This window comes from Quercus robur, chromosome 8 (genome assembly GCF_932294415.1).
Source record: "Quercus robur chromosome 8, dhQueRobu3.1, whole genome shotgun sequence".
In the NCBI taxonomy this organism is placed as follows: Eukaryota; Viridiplantae; Streptophyta; class Magnoliopsida; order Fagales; family Fagaceae; genus Quercus; species Quercus robur.
The window spans coordinates 17,841,045-17,861,942 of record NC_065541.1 but is presented as its reverse complement, the minus strand read 5'-3'; the positions used below and the strand labels follow the sequence as shown (position 1 = coordinate 17,861,942).

The 20,898-nt window shown below is 34.8% G+C and overlaps 1 protein-coding gene, 2 long non-coding RNA genes and 1 other non-coding gene across 6 annotated transcripts; 1 reads left to right on the top strand and 3 right to left on the bottom strand.

Moving 5' to 3' along the window:
- The first annotated feature begins 7,217 nt into the window (after positions 1–7,217).
- Positions 7,218–9,115, top strand: LOC126693920 (uncharacterized). Of its 2 annotated transcripts, none has more exons than XM_050389977.1 (3): positions 7,218–7,950; positions 8,339–8,515; positions 8,749–9,115. In XM_050389977.1, the coding sequence occupies exons 1-3, from the start codon at positions 7,402–7,404 to the stop codon at positions 8,974–8,976; spliced, it is 954 nt and encodes a 317-aa protein (XP_050245934.1). In that variant the 5' UTR covers positions 7,218–7,401; the 3' UTR covers positions 8,977–9,115. The 2 variants fall into 2 exon arrangements, with proteins under 2 accessions (XP_050245934.1, XP_050245933.1); XM_050389976.1 differs by having other exon boundaries at positions 8,333–8,515.
- Positions 9,116–11,437: 2,322 nt separating this feature from the next.
- Positions 11,438–14,106, bottom strand: LOC126694850 (uncharacterized). Of its 2 annotated transcripts, XR_007645909.1 has the most exons (4): positions 13,932–14,106; positions 13,478–13,537; positions 12,883–12,965; positions 11,438–11,717 (listed from the first exon to the last, which is right to left on the bottom strand). It is a non-coding gene; the product is annotated as an uncharacterized LOC126694850 (long non-coding RNA). The 2 variants fall into 2 exon arrangements; XR_007645910.1 differs by lacking the exon at positions 13,478–13,537 and having other exon boundaries at positions 13,932–14,105.
- A 12-nt stretch (positions 14,107–14,118) lies between these two features.
- LOC126694851 (uncharacterized) lies at positions 14,119–16,677 on the bottom strand. The gene is made up of 3 exons (XR_007645911.1): positions 15,984–16,677; positions 14,305–14,378; positions 14,119–14,167 (listed from the first exon to the last, which is right to left on the bottom strand). It is a non-coding gene; the product is annotated as an uncharacterized LOC126694851 (long non-coding RNA).
- A 1,355-nt stretch (positions 16,678–18,032) lies between these two features.
- Positions 18,033–18,114, bottom strand: TRNAS-AGA (transfer RNA serine (anticodon AGA)). Its single transcript has one exon. It is a non-coding gene; the product is annotated as a tRNA-Ser (tRNA).
- Positions 18,115–20,898: the final 2,784 nt, after the last annotated feature.

The window sequence follows — 20,898 nt, the reverse complement described above, 5'->3', positions numbered from 1 at the left end:
TATTATTATTATTATTAAAATTTGAAATGATAAGTTGTGATTAGTGGTAATAATGTTTTTTATTAATAGTAGACTCGTATAAAAATAATATTATTACAATTAAAACTTAACACTACAATAATTAATAAAAAAAATTATGGAAAAAAATGTACAATTCTGAGTGTCCACAAGTGATATATACAGCCGGACCCCTCAAGGCTCAAAGACATGTCTCGATGTCGGGGTCTTTGTTTTGTACTTGCATTTTTGCAGGACCAACACAACTAACAGATGACAGAGACCTGTTCATGCATAAAGAAATGCAGCCCAGGCCACGAGTACATAAATGCTATAGCAGTAGACACAGGATATATATATATTTGATACTCAGATTTGTCCTCCTTGAACGGCCCAGATTTCTCCATAACCTTTGGATGTTACTCATCATGCCCTGAGCTCTATGAAATCCTAGTGTAATAAGACATGTACTATATTTCGTAGCTGTTTTGGCCCCACAGGCCATGTCATATGGGAGAGTATCGATAGGTTTTTATTTGGGTATGGTAGGTAAGGGCTACATGGTAAAAATAAGTGACAGAAACAGAGTGAGAATGAAAGCAAATCTCAGTTCAGATTCATATCTATATAATTATATCTTCCCCTTGTGGTCCTTGTATTTATGATTGTCTTATTGGAACAAAAATGTAAGTCAGGGGGATAGGGTATCTTTTGCTACTTTGTACACAATTAGTTAGCTCCTTCACAAGATGCATAAAGCCAGAGCTTACAGTTACTTCAACTACTTTCTTTATAGCAACCTCTAGGAAACAACAATGCAATACTTACCTTTTACCTGCTCACTCATGTAAACCCCTGGAAACCACAGAGCCACATAAAGAATGGTAATCAAACATAAAATTAGTAAATTACATAAATATATTATGGTTTTACTACTCTACATGATAGGGGAGGAATGGACTGTGTACCTTTAATTAGAACATCATGGGTTCACAAGGTTGGCTTAGACGAGATAAACAAAGAGATTTAATTTTCTTATTGATATAGTTTTTGTTTGCATTCTCATTTTGAAACAAAAGACCACATTTAAAGGTTCCATAACACACTTATTTCTCTAACAAAAGTAATATTTCTAAATTATAATTAGTATATTACTCATCAATAATGTTAGTTTGACTTTTAAAAATCCTAAAAATATTGAGGAAAAAAAAATTAGTATACCACAATCCTAGTTTTGAGTATTTTTGTTATTCATATTTTTTTAAAAAAATTTGTATTGAAAGGAAGATAAGACGATATGATCATATTATCTTCTTGTTGTTTACATAATGGCAAATGGAGATTTTTTTGAGTGCCGAAAACAGTCAAATGTTTACATGTAGGGGGTGTTTAGTTTGTTGTGATATGCCCTTGATGTGATGCACATTACAATAATGTGACATTAAAATTTTTGATTTATTTTATTTTTTCTAACATTACTATAATTTAAAATTACAAAATATATCACATCATTTTAATCTAATTACTTTCTTAAATAATGTTATATTATATTCTTATATTGAGATTATATTAATGTAAGATTACAATGTAATATTACAGTGTAATATAATATCATGAGCAACCAAATACCCGTAGAGCAATAGGAAATGAGAGAAGAACTGGCTGTTGAAATAGGCAAACTCTTAAAAGTTGGGAGAGAGCCTTAATAATAACCTCTCGATGGTAATGCATATATAGATAGTATTTAATTAAGTCAATTTATTCTCTTCTTTTTATTCTACCCACATTCATAGGTGCACAACCAAAGCTTGTCTCGTTAGTGCTGAACGTACACCATTACTAATTCTTTATCTATATTTTGGAATGACATGAGCGTATGTTTGGTTAAGAAGGGGGGAGACAGATGGAAAAGACAGGTTGAAAAAATAAAAATAAAAAGAGTTTTCTATTGTTTGGTATGGTGGAATGAAAATGAGAGAGGATGGAAAGGGGAGGGTAGAGATTCTCCACCAACCCATCAAAAACTATTCTCCCAGATTGGGAGTAAACGTTGGAGAGAAAAGTATTCTTTCATCAAATTTATTATTTTGTCCATTTTTTTATTACAATATTTTTATAAAAGAATATAAAAAATTAATATTTATAGGCTGAAAAAAATCACATCAATAGATTTTTACAAATTACCTTTTTCCATAATCTTTCTTTTCTTCTTTTATATATATAAGTAATTTTCATCGCATTATTTTTTTCATCATCTATCAGACACACATAAGAAACACACATTAGGGAAGAGTGACATTTTCTATCTTTCTACTTTTTATTTATTTATTTATTATTACAAATTTATAATTAATTTTTATCATTTTACTTTTCCATCATCTATCAAATACACATAAGGGAAAAGTGAAACATTTTATTTATTTATTTATAACTTTTCTATTTGTGGGGTATAGAAATCTAATAAGGTAATCATGCCATGTGTCATACTCAAGGCCGAGGAGGCCAATATAGTTCCGAGGAGTCTATACACTCAGATGGTAAGGTCGGAGAGGTGGGCCATGGCCATGTCAATGGCACATTACAGGAGGGGGTTACACTGTAGAGAAAGAGCTTTAGAGAGGGGGTTAGTCTTGACGTGATTGGAGGTTTGGTGGTTGCCACCATATTTAATGCACCTCACCAAACACCCTAGTCGCATTTATGTGGAGAAGACATCTGAACAGTGTTGTCTTGGTTGCCGCAACTCACAGAAGACTTGGGAGGACATTTGATGGGACAAGCAATCGAGTAAAGGCCTACATAATCAACAAATGGAGGGCCAAGATCAGCCAAAGGAAGCTATATAATGTGAGAGATCCTCAAGGGACAAGGGGGGAGTTCATCTGAAAATCTGAAAAACACTGCAACACAAGGTACTGAAATTGTAATCAAGTTTAAGAAGAATATACTCCAGAACTACTCTCCTTGGACTTTGCCGAGGAAGAATTTCTTCGCATAAAACCTGTTTTTCTTTATTTTATTTCAATCTTAAATTCATTATGGACGTTGTCCAATTCACTAAAACCTAGTTTTCAACCCACTATCTAAAAATTCATTGTGTTGAGCTCTTTGTGTCTAAATCCTTCTACATTTTGGGCTTAGGAATCAAAACTTGCCCTTACACTATCAATCTTAAAATTTTTATCATTTCAGTTTTTCATCCTCCCAAGTCTCATCCAAATCTATTATGGTTACGGTACAACATTGCTACTTCCCCCATTTATAGGTTATAATGACATAACTTTTGAGCCAATTAACACCTCTCCCTACCATTCCATATACATATTTAAAATTTTCTAACTCTTTGTTTGAATATCAAAATGACTTGTTGATGGAGTGTCAAAAAATACAAGACATCTAACACTCCACGAATGAAATAATACTTTTTTTTTTACCACCTACAACAATATACTGTAAAAGGTAAACACGGTTGATACATTTTACCACTTTGCAAATGGGTAAGCCCAATGAAAATAGAAGATCATTCCAACACGTGTGAGTTGGTCCCCACCAAAACACAGCCCATAGCCGCATCCCCTACACCCCTATACTATAAATAATGCTCAAATCCCCAATCATTCCATGCAAGGCACAATCTGCTTCCCAGAACCCCAGAATCCACCATGTCTGTCCAAACCAAGCAACCCCAAAAAAGCATATTTAGAACCAAACCCAAAACCAATCCTCACACGTGTCAACTTAAGAATAATTAATGGTAAATTAGACTAAGTAAGGGTGTGAAACTATAGTTCTTTCAATTAAATTGTAAAGAATTTTGTAGCCCAACCAGTTTGTATTGTTTTTAATCAAAACATTTAGGATAAATCTCTATAAATTATAAGAAATAATTGAAATTATAAGAGGTGTTTTTGCAATAAACCCAAACTTTAAATGATGTTTTTACATTATTCTTTTTTATTTTAGAGTTTTACTAATTTATATTCTTAGGACATATGTTAGTAAACTATTTAAGAAAATATTTTATAAAAAAACGATTAACTTTTTAAATAAATATTTAATTTTTCGTAAAAAGTTATTAGAATTTTTAAAATGCACGACCTAATGTGCTGATTAAAGAAATACACCTTTCATACGTGCCAAAACCATCCCCTTTGTATGCTTTCTCCCCAGCCGCTATTTTCCGTACAAAAAACTTCTCTATCTCTATCTCTCTCCTCGTACTTGACACCCTAATGTTGGTCCCCCCTCTGGCACGTGGTAGAGTGGGGACCACCACAAAGAGGGACCCCATCACAATAATCTTTTCAGATTCTCCAAGAACAACTTTGTTGGATTTTGATTTTTGCTGCCTTACCGACCTTTGATTCTTTCTTTGATGCTCTAAATCTAAGGAAAGATTAAGGCCCATAAATGGAAAGTGGAGCCCATTTGATGACGTGGCCGATCCTAATTGGTCAAAATATCACAATTTTTGTGGGCTGGCGCAATTCGTACACCCTACAAATACAATCTACATGCCTATTGGGTTTGGGCATTTGGGATTTCTCATCCAAATCGTATTTTTATTTTGACAAGCCTTTGGTTGGTCACGCAGTTTTGATTTTAATCCAAACCCTTCACTCACATAAGTAAGATATATGGCACAATTGGCTTGGTTTGTGTGCAAATATTACGTGCACCCCAAAAAAAAAAAAAAAAAAAAAAAAGAATGTTTGGGTATTGTAATTGTTAGTTGATGTGGCATAACACAAGTAATTAGTGAACTTCTCATAAAAAATTAGTGAACTAGCTTTGGTGGGTGATAGGTTAGCTTAGGCATGATTGATAGCTTCACTCATGTGAGGAATTAGTGGACCAATTGATCTGTAGAGGTTAGATTTGAGCTCTTAATTTAATTGTGTGAAGCTATCATGGTGGTGTAGTCTTAATGTGGGTTGATAAAGATTATGATTAGACCTAGTGTCAGTTGGGATTAGGGGAGAAACCAATTGATTATTATTCAAATAAATTCTTAATGTGGATTCATGAATGGTTAGACTTAGACCCTACATAGTTTCAGTTGGGAGTAGGGGAGAAACCAAATGATGATTTAGACCTGGCTAGTTAGTACAATTTCTTTATTATTTGATAAGAGCTAAGGGATAATGTTTGGATCATGATGGCTTTTGTTACTACTCTAAAAAAAAGAATCCCATAATAATTTAGATTATGAAATAAGGGTGACACAAAACTTGGAATGTATTGGTTGGAGTGGCTGAAATTTTTTGTTTGTTATTTCCATTATTAACAACTTAGCATAGCTGACTACATAATGCGTGAAGCTTGGATTTCAAGACATGGGATCAATGAGTGTAGGTTTGAACTTTGAAGAGCTTAAAGGTTGGAATTACTTGTTGATATTCGTTGTACTTGGGTATTTCCTTTTTAGATGAATGGTAGTCATAGTTGTAGTAGTGGGATTATATGAGATATATATTTACTAGGGAAGGAAAAGAGACATATCACTAATTAATCTTCCTCACTACTATATATATATAGTATTACTATCATGTTATCATATCGCACTCCTTTTAGTAATTACTTTTAAAAGTTGGGATTTCCACTAAAGACCTTGATTTATTTTTCTAGTCTGTAGCCATTGATAAGTAACGCGACAATCACTTAGCACAATGTACTTATTCATCATAATTCTTAGCTTGAATACACGTTTTTATTGAAGCACTTAGAAACTTAATAAGTTGTCTCATACTCTAATAGTCTAATGTGTAGACATCATCTTTCTTTCTTTCTTTCCTTCTCTCTTTTTGGTAAATTTGGGTCATGGGGTGGGCCTATAACGTGATGACCTGACACTTGAATGTAAACTTCCTTTGACTGATTTGGTTTGAGCCTAATATAAAATAGACATATTTAACACCCAAACCCAATATGATTAGGTCTACTTCACACAACAATAATAATTCTTGCTTAGAGTCTGGAGACAATTCCGGGGTTGAACAATTTTTTTTCCCTTTGCATCAACCAATGATAGAGGAAAACATACTTTGCAAAGTAACCTTAGATTATGGTGATCAAGCAATAATGTGTATTCATCATTTTGACTTGTCACAAGACATTTTTATCGTCAATTAGCTACAAAAGGCAAATTAAATGTAGTATAAATTAAGTAAACCTCGTATTTGAATTCCAATGTTCTATTGAATAAAAGGTCCTAAATCCTAATCAATATGTTGTTCAGGATAGTGGGTTAATTTTACTTTAGAAACTATCACATGGAGTCTGCTTTTCATGTTTCCATATATGAAGAACAGAATAAGGTTATGATTGCAAGCCTATACCATAGGCAGATCACATATTCATGACCAAATCTCAGTCCACATGATTGCCAAGAGGTTTACAAAATGTTCCACACTTCCCTAGCTACCTGATGATCATCTGCCTCAACCATCCCCATGATCAGAGGATCATGACCTTTAAATTGATGTGCAAAATTACAAACACTTTGCATATATAAAACTAAAGGCAAAGCCAATAGCTTTTTTCAAATGCAGTTACATAACCTAATGATCTTTTACCAAATTTGTCTAAGCTGACACTGCTACGATGCAAAACTGCTTTGCTTATTTTGGTACGTACCTTGCCGAGAAACAAAGAAAGCACTAACCTTGTTCCGACCAAGCCTGAAACAAACCGGCCCTTGGGTCTCTGAGCATGACACGTGTCAGTATGTACCATCTCAGAAAAAAAAAAAGCCAATCTGCCACGCGTGTTATAGGAGCGTGCTCTACAATTGACATTTCACCTTATATTCCAGTACTAGTGGAGGATGAATGTAACAAAATGGAGGGGTATTCAAGTTCAAGCTGATTTTTATTGTACTTCTTAAGTAAATTTACACAAAAAGTGATAAACTGCACATTTTGTGCAAATATGTATAACATTTATCAATTTTATGTGTCTACAATGTAAACATATAAAAATTTCATTTTATTTCATACGGGGAAACTTTAACTAGTCTTCTATGTTAATTCTTGCACACAGTAACATGGGTGTGGTAGTGAAAGCAATGGAAGATTAAACATGTACAAGTACAACTTAACACTGAACAAAATACGAACACACAGATTTACAAAGTAGAGCCAAAGACATATATAGAGCCTTGTCCTTTTAGCATGTCACGCAGTTAGTTCTACTTGTTTCGGTTCACATAAGATAACAAACCTCTCTCTCTCTCTCTCTCTCTAAATCCAAACCCACTTTAAAAGAGTCCCCTACTCAAAGAGCATTGGTATTGCAATCTTGAAGATACCCAACTTTTTGATATCTTTCAAAACCCAACTCTCTCTTTCACTTCCTTTCATCTATATCTCTAACGCAACACAAACACACCTCTCTCGCTCTCTAATGGCTACTACTTCTACTAATAGAACTCCACTGTTCCTCATGGCCTCACACCCAACCATGAACACCGTTTATGAAGAAACCAAATCACCCACCTCAAAAACTCGAGGGAGAAAGCCTAGCAAGGGACCAACCCAGAAAAAACAAGCCCAGAGAGGACTCGGTGTTGAAAAGCTTGAGCGACTCAGGATCCAAGAGAGTTGGAAGAAGATGACTGAATTTCCCAGCAGCCTCCCTGATCCTCAGCCTCCTCTTCAGTGCCAAACTCCATTTATGTCACCCTTCACTGAACATCACGTTTCTGGGTCTGTTCCAGTTCAGTACCGTGCGCCTGCACCTCCATCTTCAGTTGTTAATGGCAGCTGTGGGGCTGGAAATGGAGGTGCTGGGTTTGGTGGGACTTTTGGGATGCTGATGTCTGATCAGGTTGTGTTGAATCCGTACGCTGGGATTGGGGTTCCGGATCCTAGAGTTTTTGTTGAGACCTCTAGAGAGCTCTCTTCAATGCCAAAGTTGCAATCTGTGCCTCACAACTGTGATCTCTGCTTGAAGGTGTGTTGGGTTTAGCCATTTTTTAATGACTTTCAATCACACCTTCTGTTTGTTTCCTGAGTAAATGTTGGAAAAAGAAAATTTTCTAATCATTTGCTTTTTATACCTTTTCATAATCATAGGAAAAAAGAAGAAGTTTGATCAGGTCATTGAGTTGAGTTGTGTTACTATGGTTAAGGCCTTTTTAAAAAAAAAAAAAAAAAACTTTTATATATGTTCTTGATATATACACTATTACATTAGTTATTTTCTTGTACCAACCCATTCTTTTCCTAACCTCAAATGAAATATTACAGTTTTTAACATAGCTCAGTACCCTTATGCTGTTATTTAGTGTCATGATTAATAATAGTATATATTTTTAATTCTGAGGTCGTTTTAGTTGCAGAAAAAACGCTTCAATGGGGGAAATATAGGGTTTGATGGAGGGAGAGACCAGAATAGTGAGACATCTCCAATCAGCGGCTCTGCTTTTCATGGATCAAATCTCGAAAACATCCCAAACTTCACTAGCAATTTTGGTGCCACCACAGCACCCAGGCATGCCACTCGCAACCTTGATCAGGTAGATTTATTTGACTTCCATTATTAATTACATTGTGTTGGCTATCAAATTATTACATTGTGTTGAAAATTTCCATAAATTTTGCTTGGTTTTGTTATATGCAATCTGTAGGGTATAGAGAGGTCGTACCATTAATTATTAACTCATAATGTGGAACTGTACAGTTTAATTTTTTAATAGTATTTTTTTGTATCTAATTTTTTAGATTGTCTGTTTGCTATGGGGGTATGTAGGGTGTAGAAGTTGTGGCAATTCACAGGAAGGGAAATTCAATGTGTGGAAGTGTTTTCATGGAATACGAGTTTTTCCCTGGGAAAAGTGGCAGAGGCACTTCTTCCAAGGGGCTTGAATTGCCTGGAGAAGGTTCAGTTGCTGTGGGTGGCGAACCTTCTTATCCTACTACTACTGCTTATTGTGCCACTTCTAGTTCTGTTGATTTGTCACTCAAGCTTTCATATTAGAACCAAAAAAGGTGTCTATTTTTGTTTTTGGGCTGTTTACATCAGTGTGTAATGTGTGTGAAAAACAACCCATACACACAGCCTTTTGGTTTCCCTTTTGTTGTTAAACTAATTCAGCTCTAATGCTTGACCTCTCTCTCTTCTGATCTCTTGTCAGTTACTTTTCAATTGTCTCATATTGATCTACCCTAGGGTATTAGATCTTGTTCCTTTTAATTCTGTTGTGGTTGTGGCCTAAATGAACTAAAGCTTAATTATGAGTCACTGGGCATGTTCACACCCTTGAGCTCTAATAAGTGTAATTTTCTTTAAAAAAAAAAAAAAAAAAAACTTATATTCATATCAGATAAGATAACCAAATTTACTAAAAGTACTACACAGATACAAGCAATCATACTGCTCAACAGAAATAGGTTTTTACTGTAAATTTTGCTCATGTAAAAATATATCTGAAGGATTAAGTCGGATACACCAAATGCTTTCAAAGTTTTAACTGTTCAGATTGTTGTTTCCGGCAACACTCAGATGATAACTCAATCAATTCAATCCTACACCAGCTAATATATGAGAATTGCCTATGATTGTATGATCTGGGATGTGTAGCGTTAGATGGTTTTCAAAGAAATTAAAGACCTATATAATCCCATTACATGTTTGTATGCATTTTTTTTTCATCAATATCCACAACTGATACAGAAATGTCTATATTTTAACACATAAAATAAAAGTGAATGTAAAAATACACATGTAAAAAACTAGTGTAAGAGTATCATTGCCCGATAAACTAAATTAAATCAATAGAGAGTGAGGCAACATCATTTAAGTAAGTCATTGCCCACTGTAACGCTCTTCCTACTATTACGTTTGGCCTTTGTTTAAGATACAAATATATATATATATATATATATATATATATATATATATATATATATAAGTGATAGTAAGAAAGCCATAGGAATTAGTTGATGAGTTGAAAACTCAGAATTGAAACATCTGAAGAACTTTACACAGGCTGTTTAAGTAATGCTTTTTAAAGCTCAAAACCCTAGCAACTCTTTCTCACTCTTAATTGTATTTTTTCTTTAAAATAAAGTAGGAAGGGTTTACTATTCTAGAGTAATAGTTTACGTCTTTATGAGCTGAAACACAAGGTGAGCATCTCTGCCTTTCTAGTTTTGGCAGTAGAGAGCTTTGGGAAACGAGTGGAAGATACATAGATAAAAAGGAAGCAAATTCTGATAGCAACAACTAGCATATAACCTTCTTTCTTAAACGATACTAAAGGTGCCTGTGATCACTGTTATGATCAGTAAACGTACATGTACACCATGCACCAGGCCAAACCACCACCTATCTGTACAAAACTGTAATGAGTATAAACATGCAGGCAGACAGGCAGGTGACTGTGAGTCTGTGGGAGTCTCAGTGGCTAGAAGTAAGGCTGTGGAAGCTTTTTCTAACTCCTTTTTTGGTTGGTTTTCTCAGTGATCACCCCATCCTACATATATGACCAGCTTTTTCTTTTCTCTTCTTCGTTCTTGCTATATTATTTTTGGTAATAAAGTACATTAACATTAAAATAAAATAAAAAAACCTCTTTTTAAATTTTTTTTCTTTCATTTGTAATTTCTTCTCACTACAAAAAAAAGGGTCTAAAGCTGCGTTTGAAAAACGCAGCTTAAGACCCCAAAAACGCGGCTATAGGCTTTTAGCCGCGTTTCCTATGGCCGCGTTTACGCGTTTGTAAACGCGGCCTAATGTCCGCAGCTCAAACCCTATAGCCGCGTTTTCAGAAAACGCGGCTAAAACCGGACCTGGAGCCGCGTTTTCTAACCGCGGCTCCAGGATTCGACCTATAGCCGCGTTTACTAAAAACGCGGCTCCAGGACAGCTTCGAGCTGCGTTTCAAACGCGGCTATGGTTGCGGACCTATAGCCGCGTTTTTAAAAACGCGGCTATAGGTATTCCAAACAAGCTGAATACGATGTCTGTAGCCGCGTTTGAAACGCAGCTGAAACGGGACCTATAGCGGCGTTTCTAAGAAACGCGGCTATAACTATTTCCCAGCAACATTGATCACGCTATAGCCGCGTTTTAAAAAACGCGGCTATAGGTTTTTTTTTTTCAATTTTTTTTCTCTGCTTTCTGTACTTCCTGCTATACACACAACTCCCTTCTTTCACAACTTATTACATCCCAAGGATCACATATTCCATAAACATCACAAGGGAATTAAACAACTTCCATTCCTACATCACAAGTTCCATAAACGTCATTACATCACAAGGGAATTAAACAATCACCCATTCCTACATCACAAGTTCCATAAACATCACAAGGGATCTAAACAACTTCCCATTCCTACATCACAAGTTCCATATACATCAAAAAAAAAATAAACAAGTTCCATAAACGTCAATACATCCTTGGGGTCACTAGTTCCGTAAACATCACAAGGGAATTAAACAACTTCCCATTCCTACATCACAAGTTCCATATACATCAAAAAAAAAATAAACAAGTTGCATAAACATCATTACATCCCGAGATCACAAATTCCATAATAAACATCACAACTTTCATGAACATCACAAAGGAAATACACAAGTTCGCATTCCTACATCACAAGGATTTTTGTACATCACAAAAAATATACCAAAATGATTTTTGTACATTCTAAATTGCTCTCAAACAGCCACAGGCAGCAACCAGTTTGCTTTGATGTCCACTTCAAAATAAGTCTGCACAAATTATTCTGGCGGGAGTTAAATTTGCCAAATTTTTGCCCCCAATACATAATACTCTAAACATGAATTTGAAATTGTAATTCCGCAATGCTTAGATGCACAGTTGTATCAAAAGGCCTCACAATGGAGCAATTTGGGAGAAAAATGTTATGAGGAAGAGAGCTCATTTGGATTAAAAAAAAAAAAATACAAAGAGTAACATGAGAGGAAGACTATGCAATAGTTATTCGTTAAAACAACCTAGTCAAAAACTTTGGCAAAAAAAAGAAGAGAAACACTATCTTAATGAGATAAAAATTTAGGGGAAATTAAAGGACAATAAGATTACATGAAAGATGATAAATGGCTATTTATTTTGGAGAATGACCGCCACAATTACATGTGGTACCTTTATCACCAACAAGGAACATGAGTATAGGCTGTGACATGTAGGGTATAGAGTATAGATAGTAGAGTATCTTAACAATAATAATTGTGAGTGCAGACAATGCAATAAGGTGACCACATCACCACACTACTTGGTACTGAAATTTAGGTTGCATATGAAATGGTAATGTGCACGCATAAATTATTATTATTATTATTTTGATGTGTCATAAATTATCATTAATTCGATTAGACATGCAGAAGCACAAGTCAACCTAACAAAGAAAGATATCTATGATGGGCACCATCCATCAATGTGGACAAAATTGATGCCAAATCATTCTAAATTTTTATAAAATTTCACAAATATAAGTGAAAATGGGTAAGGCCCACTATCCTGGATTTTGTCCTCATAGTGTTTTGAACCACTAAATTTGGATTAAAACAATTAAAAATGCCTTCAGAAAAGTATGGCAACAATTTTAGCAATACCTCTGCATTCTTAATATCTGGAAGCAGGTGGCGATTCACTAAAATATACCACAGTGAATCTCCTGCTCGTGGAAGAACATACAAGGCAATTGTTGGAAAATAAAATAAATGACATTTAATTTTTAATATCTGATTTCTCATTTGGTAATTCCGCCCTATGCAACTAGTTTTTCCATACCCAAACAAGAAGTCTAAAAAAAATCAAGAAAAATCAGGGATAGAAGCAAGGGCATGGTAGGAAATGCAACATGATAAGCAAACTGTTGAAGAGAAGAAGCCTTGGTTTTAAGCACTAACATACCTTGTTTATCAACCCATCATTGATTACAGAACTGCTAATGCTCTTCTAAAGCTCAAAAGGTTCTTCAACTTCACTAACAGTAACTGGGAAATAAAAAAGGCACAGAAGATGAAAAAAATTAAAACTAGAAAGAGAGAGTTGAGGATGATTATATGCAACACAGAAGCTCACAACAACAAAATGCAGAAAATGCGCAAATTTTTTCCAGAATTTTTTCCTAAAAGAATCCAAGCACTTATCAATTTGCACTTATCAAGAGACAATAAATAATTAAGCTGATCAAAGTTCGACTAAAACAAATCAACTAAAAATAGAGTGGGCCAATGAAGAGCACTAGAAACCAAGCCAACTAATGGTCTAAAAAAATAAACTTCAAAATATTAGAGTTTAAAATATATATATATATATATATATATATACCTATGTGGGCTACATTAAGGCCGTACTCTAGGTGCTCATGCAATTTATGGGCTGCTTGGGACCTCAATCAAAAGAGTCTCTAATTTTTTAGTTAATATATAATGGTTTAACTGAAAAAAAGAAAAAGAAAGTATAGATGAGAGATTTTTATCATATTGAGAACAAGAGCACAAACCATAATAGTTTGCCTAAGTAACACATTCAACTCTTCCAAGCGAATTCCCTTCGAGAAATCCTACAAGAACAACATGAAATGTTTTAAAAAGTTCTTTGCAACAGCAAAATATGAGAAAAAGCTTGTGATCAGAACACTTATAGATATCATTACACAATTCTCTAGATAAAAGATATGGCCTCTCTGTTTTCCAATCACATGGCATACCTATTACCAATGTCTTTATAGATATCCCTTATAGGATAAGAATCCACAAAGTGGTCAACTCTATCATCCAAGAAATACAGTTAGCCACATGGTCTTTCATCACCTTCATGAAAAGCATGCTCAGCATGATGCTTTTTGTTTTTTGCTTATTAATGGGTCGTTAAAACACCAACTTAACCACAAGGCAGTATGAAAAGTAATTTATCCAAACCACATAGTGCCATTCTGACACAATTCTAAAGACTACCTGATAAAATTTCCCTTGAGAATCACGGACAACTCTGACAACACAGTAAGTTTTTGCAAACTCATATTTGTTCATTCCCAGTAGACCAGGCCTATTACCAATAGAATTGCCAAGAAAAAATAGATTATATTAACAAACTGTGTAAAAGAAAATCAATCTTGTAAGACATAAAGGTGTAAAGAAACTTGCCATAGCATGTTTATCTGACGAGAAAATGTCATATGGCCTATGATCACCTAGGAAATATACAACTAAGATATTAGAATTCATTAAAAAAAAATTAAAAAATAAAGCCACACAAAACATTAGAAAGCCAAGCAAGATAGAGTATCAATTAAAAAGGAATGGTCGCATTGTTTAAATGTCCCACAACCTCAAAAAAGAAGGGGTCCCAGATAGTAGAACTATTCACTTGATCTTCAGAGCCACATCAAGGACAGCTTTTATCTGTCAATAAACCAAAAAAGAACAAAGGAAAAAAAAATTAACATATGGCAAAAGGATCCTTGCAGATGATAAGTACAATTAACTAACCATAGCAATAAAAAAGTGGAATATGAAAGCAAATTACAAAAGAGATTGTTCATGAAAATGAGGACTACCCTTTGGTTCATACTCACCATTTTTTCCTTTTATAATGTCTTGTGGAAGAGATGATTGTATGGAAAAACAGCAATAGTGAGGACTACCCTTTAAAAAAAATGTTTTCAATATGTTTTCATATTCTTTTTTTGGTTCAAGAATTTTTTTGACAAGTAATAAAAATTATATAAATCAGAAAAAAGCAAGTCACCCACAATGATCAAAAAAATTTAATAGGGTGGAAAAGGAAAATGAGCCTAAAGCTAGCAACCATTCATACAAAGATTTGAAAAAACAGCAGTTTCAGATCCGAAATAGTCATTTCACATCCCTCAAAGCCACAAGCATTACTTTCCTGCCAAAGACACCACATTAAACAATAGTCCTTTCATCCCATCTTCCACCTCAAACTATATGCTTTCATATTCAATGAAGTTTGTACAATACAGTTGCCAAAATTTCAACCTCACATTCCTACTCAAGTCTTGACAAAATTGAATTTGACTTTCAGGAAGTAAAGAACAATGAAAGTTGCTTCTGTTGACTAAAAGGAGTATATATTTCCATCACTTATCATACTTGTTCAACCTATGATTATATTGGTATTTAGAAATATATTGAACTGTTAATAGCATTTTAGGCCAATTTTATTTATCAATGGGATAAAAAAATTTTAGTCAATGTTAGTAAATATTTTGGAACAGAAAAAAATAAATAAAAATAATAGATCATGTGCATCCAAAGTAAAACATTTTTTTTATAATAAATAACATAAGAGCTTTTTATTAAAGAATAGCCAACCCAAATACACTAGAATAGTACTATAGTGGCATAAATTAGTAACCCAAATTACAATGATCAAGAAGAACAGGGAGGCATCCAAAGTAAAATTATATCTATCATACTGCAGACCAACACGACACAAAAAAAACAAATATATATATATATATATATATATATATATATGCTGTGTTTCTATATTTCAATTATTTTGAGAAATGCCCCCAAGTTTCAACAGTCTTGTTGGCCATTTTTAGGCAATAGATCATACATGAAAGTCTATTTTTCATCATGCATTCCAACTTTTCATGCATAAAGTTCCATTGTTTTTTTAAATACATAATTTCTGCATATAATAGCAACAAAATATGGTCCTATGGTGCATGCACAGCAGGTTTAGAACCTATATAAATTTTTTTTTTAAAAAAAATCATATTTGAATATTTAGGCAATATATTTTCCACTGCAGGGGAGGTTCCGTGTTTAGATGTATTAAATTTCAACAACAAGAAGTCAAAAAACTAAAGCAGCAAAAATAAATGCTCTAACTCCTTGATGCAATGGAAGTCTCATTTGAGAATTAGATGTTATTGAGGCATAATTATCAAATTTTATTTAACAGGTAAGAAGAAAATATCAAACCCACCCAATTGCTTTCACATATGTCAAGACATAGGAGAGTGATTGTACCTCTTCTGGTTCAGACACTTTCTTAGAACACCGAACATGGTGAGATTCATCAATTATTAAAAAAGCCCATTCTCGATCAAGCATGCTTTTCCACAAATCGGGACAAAGCACAATGAGCTCTGTCGACATTCACCTCCACAACCCCCTCACTCCTCCTCTAAATCTCTGCCGTCCGTTCAGGCGATTGTCGTTCACGAATAGCAATGCGTTGAGGTTGGATTCTTCGAAGTGAGGGTTGGCGAAGGAGGTGATGGAGGTGGAGGCGAAGGTCCTAGTGGGGAGGATCGGTGGTAGAGATGGGTGGGTTGGAGGTGAGGGTTTGGGAGTCTAAGGGAGAGAGTGAGAAAGAAGGTGAGAGAGCAGAAATAGAAACCCACAGCAACCCATGACAAAAATAGAAACCCAGCACCACGGCAAAACAAGCACCACAACCACGACCTACGGCCAGACCGACGGCGACACCCATGATCCCACAAATCGGAGCACAGATCGGAGCACGATCCCACGAATCTCCACACTGATATCACCTCAACTCTAATGCCAAAGCCGATGCCCTTGCTGGTCAAAAAGTTTCAAGGTTGGGTTCGATCTCAGGCGTGGGAGAAAGGAAGGTATGGGGCTGAGTGAGCTGAGAGTTTTTTCAATTTAGGGTTTTTTCCGTTGTTGTGTCCTATTGAGGGCTTTTTTTTTTTTTTTTTTTAATATGAATTGAATCTGCGTTTTTTAAACGCAGCTCAATCTAAATGTCTAAGCTGCGTTTTAAACGCAGCTCCAGACTTGTAAAGTCTGTTTCAAACATTTTGAAGCTGCGTTTAAAAAACGCAGCTCAAGCTATAATTAAAAAAAAAATAAATAAATAAATAAATAAAAAAAATAAAAATCCGGACGGGACTGAAGCCGCGTTTTGGAGCCGCGTTTTTGGAAAACGCGGCTCTAGGCTTTCCTTTGAGCCGCGTTTTTGGAAAAACGCGGCTCCAGCCCTTCCTTTGAGCCGCGTTCATCAAAAACGCGGCTCAAGGGAGAAGCTTTAGCCGCGTTTTCCATAAACGCGGCTAAAAAACGCGGCTTAAAGTCGCGTTTTTTGTAGTGTCTGTTGTGATGTTTTGAATTTTGAACAGTAATTTTGATTTAGAGGCAACTTTTACTTGGTTGATAATAGAACTCATTCGAATGATTAGAGAAGGAAATATATATGGATGAAAGACTAATTAATAGTATGCATTAAAAAAAAAATCTTACATAATAATATACACGTCAATTTTACATGTATATGAAAACAAATGTACTTTTTACGTTTTCACTCAGCCAGAAAGAAAAAAAAAATGCCTATATAATCATGTAATTATGCTATTATGCACAAGTCAATAGCCGATTCATTTTTTTATTATAAAAACGATAAAGATATTATTAATTGGCTTGCATCACATATTCTAAGGAAGAAACATTAATAAGAAGATCAAGATCACATACTTTTTCTAACCACAAATTAACATTCGAGTTGAGCCTGTGTTGCTAAACAATGGGCAAATACTTTGTTTCCACTTCTACTCATATTGGGAAATACTTCAGTTTTTGAAATTTCTAAGAACTCCATGCACTTCTTTTCTAATGTAACCAATTTTAGGAAAAAAAAAAAAATTGTTATGAAGGATTAATATGGGATAAATATCACTGTTAACTAAAAGTTCTTGTAGGTAACATGCAAATTCAGGGAAAAGTATGAGATGAGAAATAGGTCCCATGTTGCCATGTTGGTGTGGACAATCATAGGATCTCAGAGGATGATAAAAATGAAGCTTCATCGATATCCTATGTGCATACTGCAAATATAGGAGGACATTTCATGACTAATGTTTTTCTGACTAAACAAATTTTTTTTTGAGATCTTTCTGACTAAACAGTTGTTTATTAAGACCTAATTCAAGTTCTAGGCTTGTTAAGCTAAAGATTTACTTCTCTTCGGTTCTTCTAGTTTGGTAAGAATAAAAGGGTACGTAGAAGCTAGAAAGTGCAATGATAACGAAAAAACATAAGCAGCCAAAAAAGAGGCGTGGACGGCAGGATTCGAACCTGCGCGGGCAGAGCCCACATGATTTCTAGTCATGCCCGATAACCACTCCGGCACGTCCACAAGATGTTCATAGTGATTGCCTATATTTTATATATTCCTTATTGTATTACTTATGTCTTGTTTCTTGGTCCTTTTTGCAAGAAAAGTGGAGTCAAATTAGGGTGAGATTAGATAATATGACAAAATCTAGACTATAATTAATTGAATGAATATTACTTATTTTTGCTTTGGTCATTGTTACTGTGCGTTGGACTACTAAATTCCAAACCATATAAAAAAAAAATGAAGAATTAAGAGCGCTAGTGTTGGAGGGTGTAAACAAAAATAAAAAATAAAAATAAAAATAAAATATCTCCTCTTTCTCTCTCTTTTAATCACACGGTCACTCATCTCCTCTCATTTCTCATCTTCCTTTCTCTCTCCTCTCTCTCTGTTTCAGTCTCTCTCTCTTAGATTGGTGTGGAATGGAGATTGGCATCGATGATGTGGTGATTTGGAGATCAGTGTTGACAGACTGGAGATCAGCCTCATTTTGATTCTCTCTCTTTCTCTTACTACGATTCTCTCTCTCAGATTGCATATGGGTTTTGGTTTTGCTTTGATAATTTGTTGTGGGTATTGGTGCATTTGCAAGTTCATGGTTGTGGTAGTAGGGGGTTGCTGTGGTGGTGGTGGGATGGGTTCATTATGGGTGGGGATTGGTCAGAGTTTGGGTTAGATTTTGTGGGGGTTTGGGTCAAATTTGGTGGGTTTGTGGGTGTTTTAGTGGTGGTAAGGATTTTTAGTGGTGATGGTTGGTTGGTTGGTTGGTGGTGACAATTTTTTTTGGGTAATTTTGGTGGTGACAGAATTTATGTTTATGGTTGAGTTTTGGTGGAAGGTGTTGTGTTGGTTTGCTAGAGAGAGAGAGAGAGAGAGAGAGAGAGAGAGAGAGAGAGAGAGAGAGAGAGAGAGAGAGAGAGAGAGAGAGAGAGAGAGAGAGAGAGAGAGAGAGAGAGACTGATTTTTTTATTTATTTATTTATATTATTTGTTGGTGTAGTTTATATTATTTTAATAAGTTATATGTAAAAATAGAAATTGGGATTTTGGGTGAATTGTAAAATGGGATGTTGGGTGAATTGTAAAATGGGATGGTAAAATAGATAAAGTAGATTTTGAGGGTGTAAAATATAACTTTTTTGCATCCCCTGTTAGTAGGAATGACAACGGGTCAGGTTTGGGACGGATTTCTTTATGCCCGCCACCTGCCCTCGAAACTCAAACCTGCCCCGTTTAATAAACGGGTTTTTTGAACCCCAAACCTGCCCCGTCTGGCCCCGCCTAACCATGCCACTTTAAGGCCCAATCCATGGCCCAAACTGTGGCCCAATAAAAAAAATTGTTTGCATGAATGTTAAGCCCTATACTATGGCCCAAATGCCAAATCAATTCCAAATCACCTATTAAGATAAATCCCAAATCAAGTCCAAGTCCAAATCAAGCCCTATATCATAGCCAAAAAAGAGAGAAGAAGCTACAACAACAATCACCTGTTAAACAAGAGGCAAAAGATTATGTATGAATGAAAATTTTTTTAGTTTATTTTATTTTTTTATACTTTCATCATGAACAAGAAGCAAAAGATTATAATTTATCACATTAAAATAATTACTAGTTAAGTAAAGAGACAGTGGAGCAATTTCATATGCTTGTAATTCCCACATACAAAAATTGTTGAAAAATAATAAAGATGTGAACTTTGGTAGAGAAAATCAAAGAAGGAAATTGGAAAATTGAAAAATAAAAAGTGAGAGTGACTGAGTGAGTGAGGGTGAGAGTGTGTGAGGGTGAGGGAAGGGGGTTGTCGAGGTAGTGAGGCTATTAGGTTAAGACTTAAGAGAGAGAGAGAGAGAGAGAGATATATATATATATATTCTAAGTTTTTTTTTGTAATTTTGGTCTTAGTGGGTTAGGTTTAGGGTGGCTATTACTAAAACCCGCACCTGACTTGAACTTGCTTTGGGTTTGATATTTAAAGCCCAAATTCAATCCTACTGTTTCGCGGGTTGGGACGGGTACCCACGGGTCGAAGGTTTTGCTATCCCTATCTTATGGTAGTGCTCTAAGATGATTATTCAATTATAGGCCCAAAAACGGCAAAACATATGGTATTTTATGTTGAAAGTATCACTCAAAGGACTTGTCTTTCACACCTATAAAAAAAGGACTTGTTTTTCACGATGGAGGTTCCATCTTTAAAGTCATCCTCTTCACATGGCTGTGTGCCCAAATCTCTTTTCAAATGGAAACCTGAAATCCGCATGAAATCTTGTCTCATGTTTTCGTGGGTCCAATATTTAATTATTCATTAAACTTTTTCTCGGGATTGTCTGTTTGTTCTCACCACCACAAGTTACATTTGATTCCAACAATTTCCTAATTTAAGCTAACTGCTTATTTCTTTAAACTTTAATGTGGTTAAAATGGTTAAAGTATATTTGTACATTAAAAAAGTGCTTTTTTTTTTTAGCTAAAGTATAATTTAAAGTTTAAACATTTGCAAATAAATTAAAAAGTCTTAAAAATAAAGTTGATGGGAAATAGAGGACACTTTCTTGGTATTGCATTAAAGAAGTGTGAACATGTATTATGGATAAAAAAAGTTTAGATAAGTTCAGAAGTAAGGAATTAGTCCCATCATACAATACTTGATCTTTTTTTCTTCCCTAAGGAAATAGTTAAATGGGCAATAAATAGGTAAATGAGTTTTATATACCCAACCCAATTAATTCCACCCCAAACCCACCCATTTGACACCCCTACTAAAGAAGGAAAAGATACCATTATGCATAGGCATTTACAA

Bases quoted from the DNA above. Each gene is read 5' to 3' on its own strand.
- LOC126693920 (XM_050389976.1), top strand. From the start codon at position 7,402: ATGGCTACTACTTCTACTAATAGAACTCCACTGTTCCTCATGGCCTCA. The intron at 7,951-8,332 runs GTGTGTTGGGTT...AGGTCGTTTTAG, and splicing joins ACTGTGATCTCTGCTTGAAG to TTGCAGAAAAAACGCTTCAA. The intron at 8,516-8,748 runs GTAGATTTATTT...GGGGGTATGTAG, and splicing joins CCACTCGCAACCTTGATCAG to GGTGTAGAAGTTGTGGCAAT.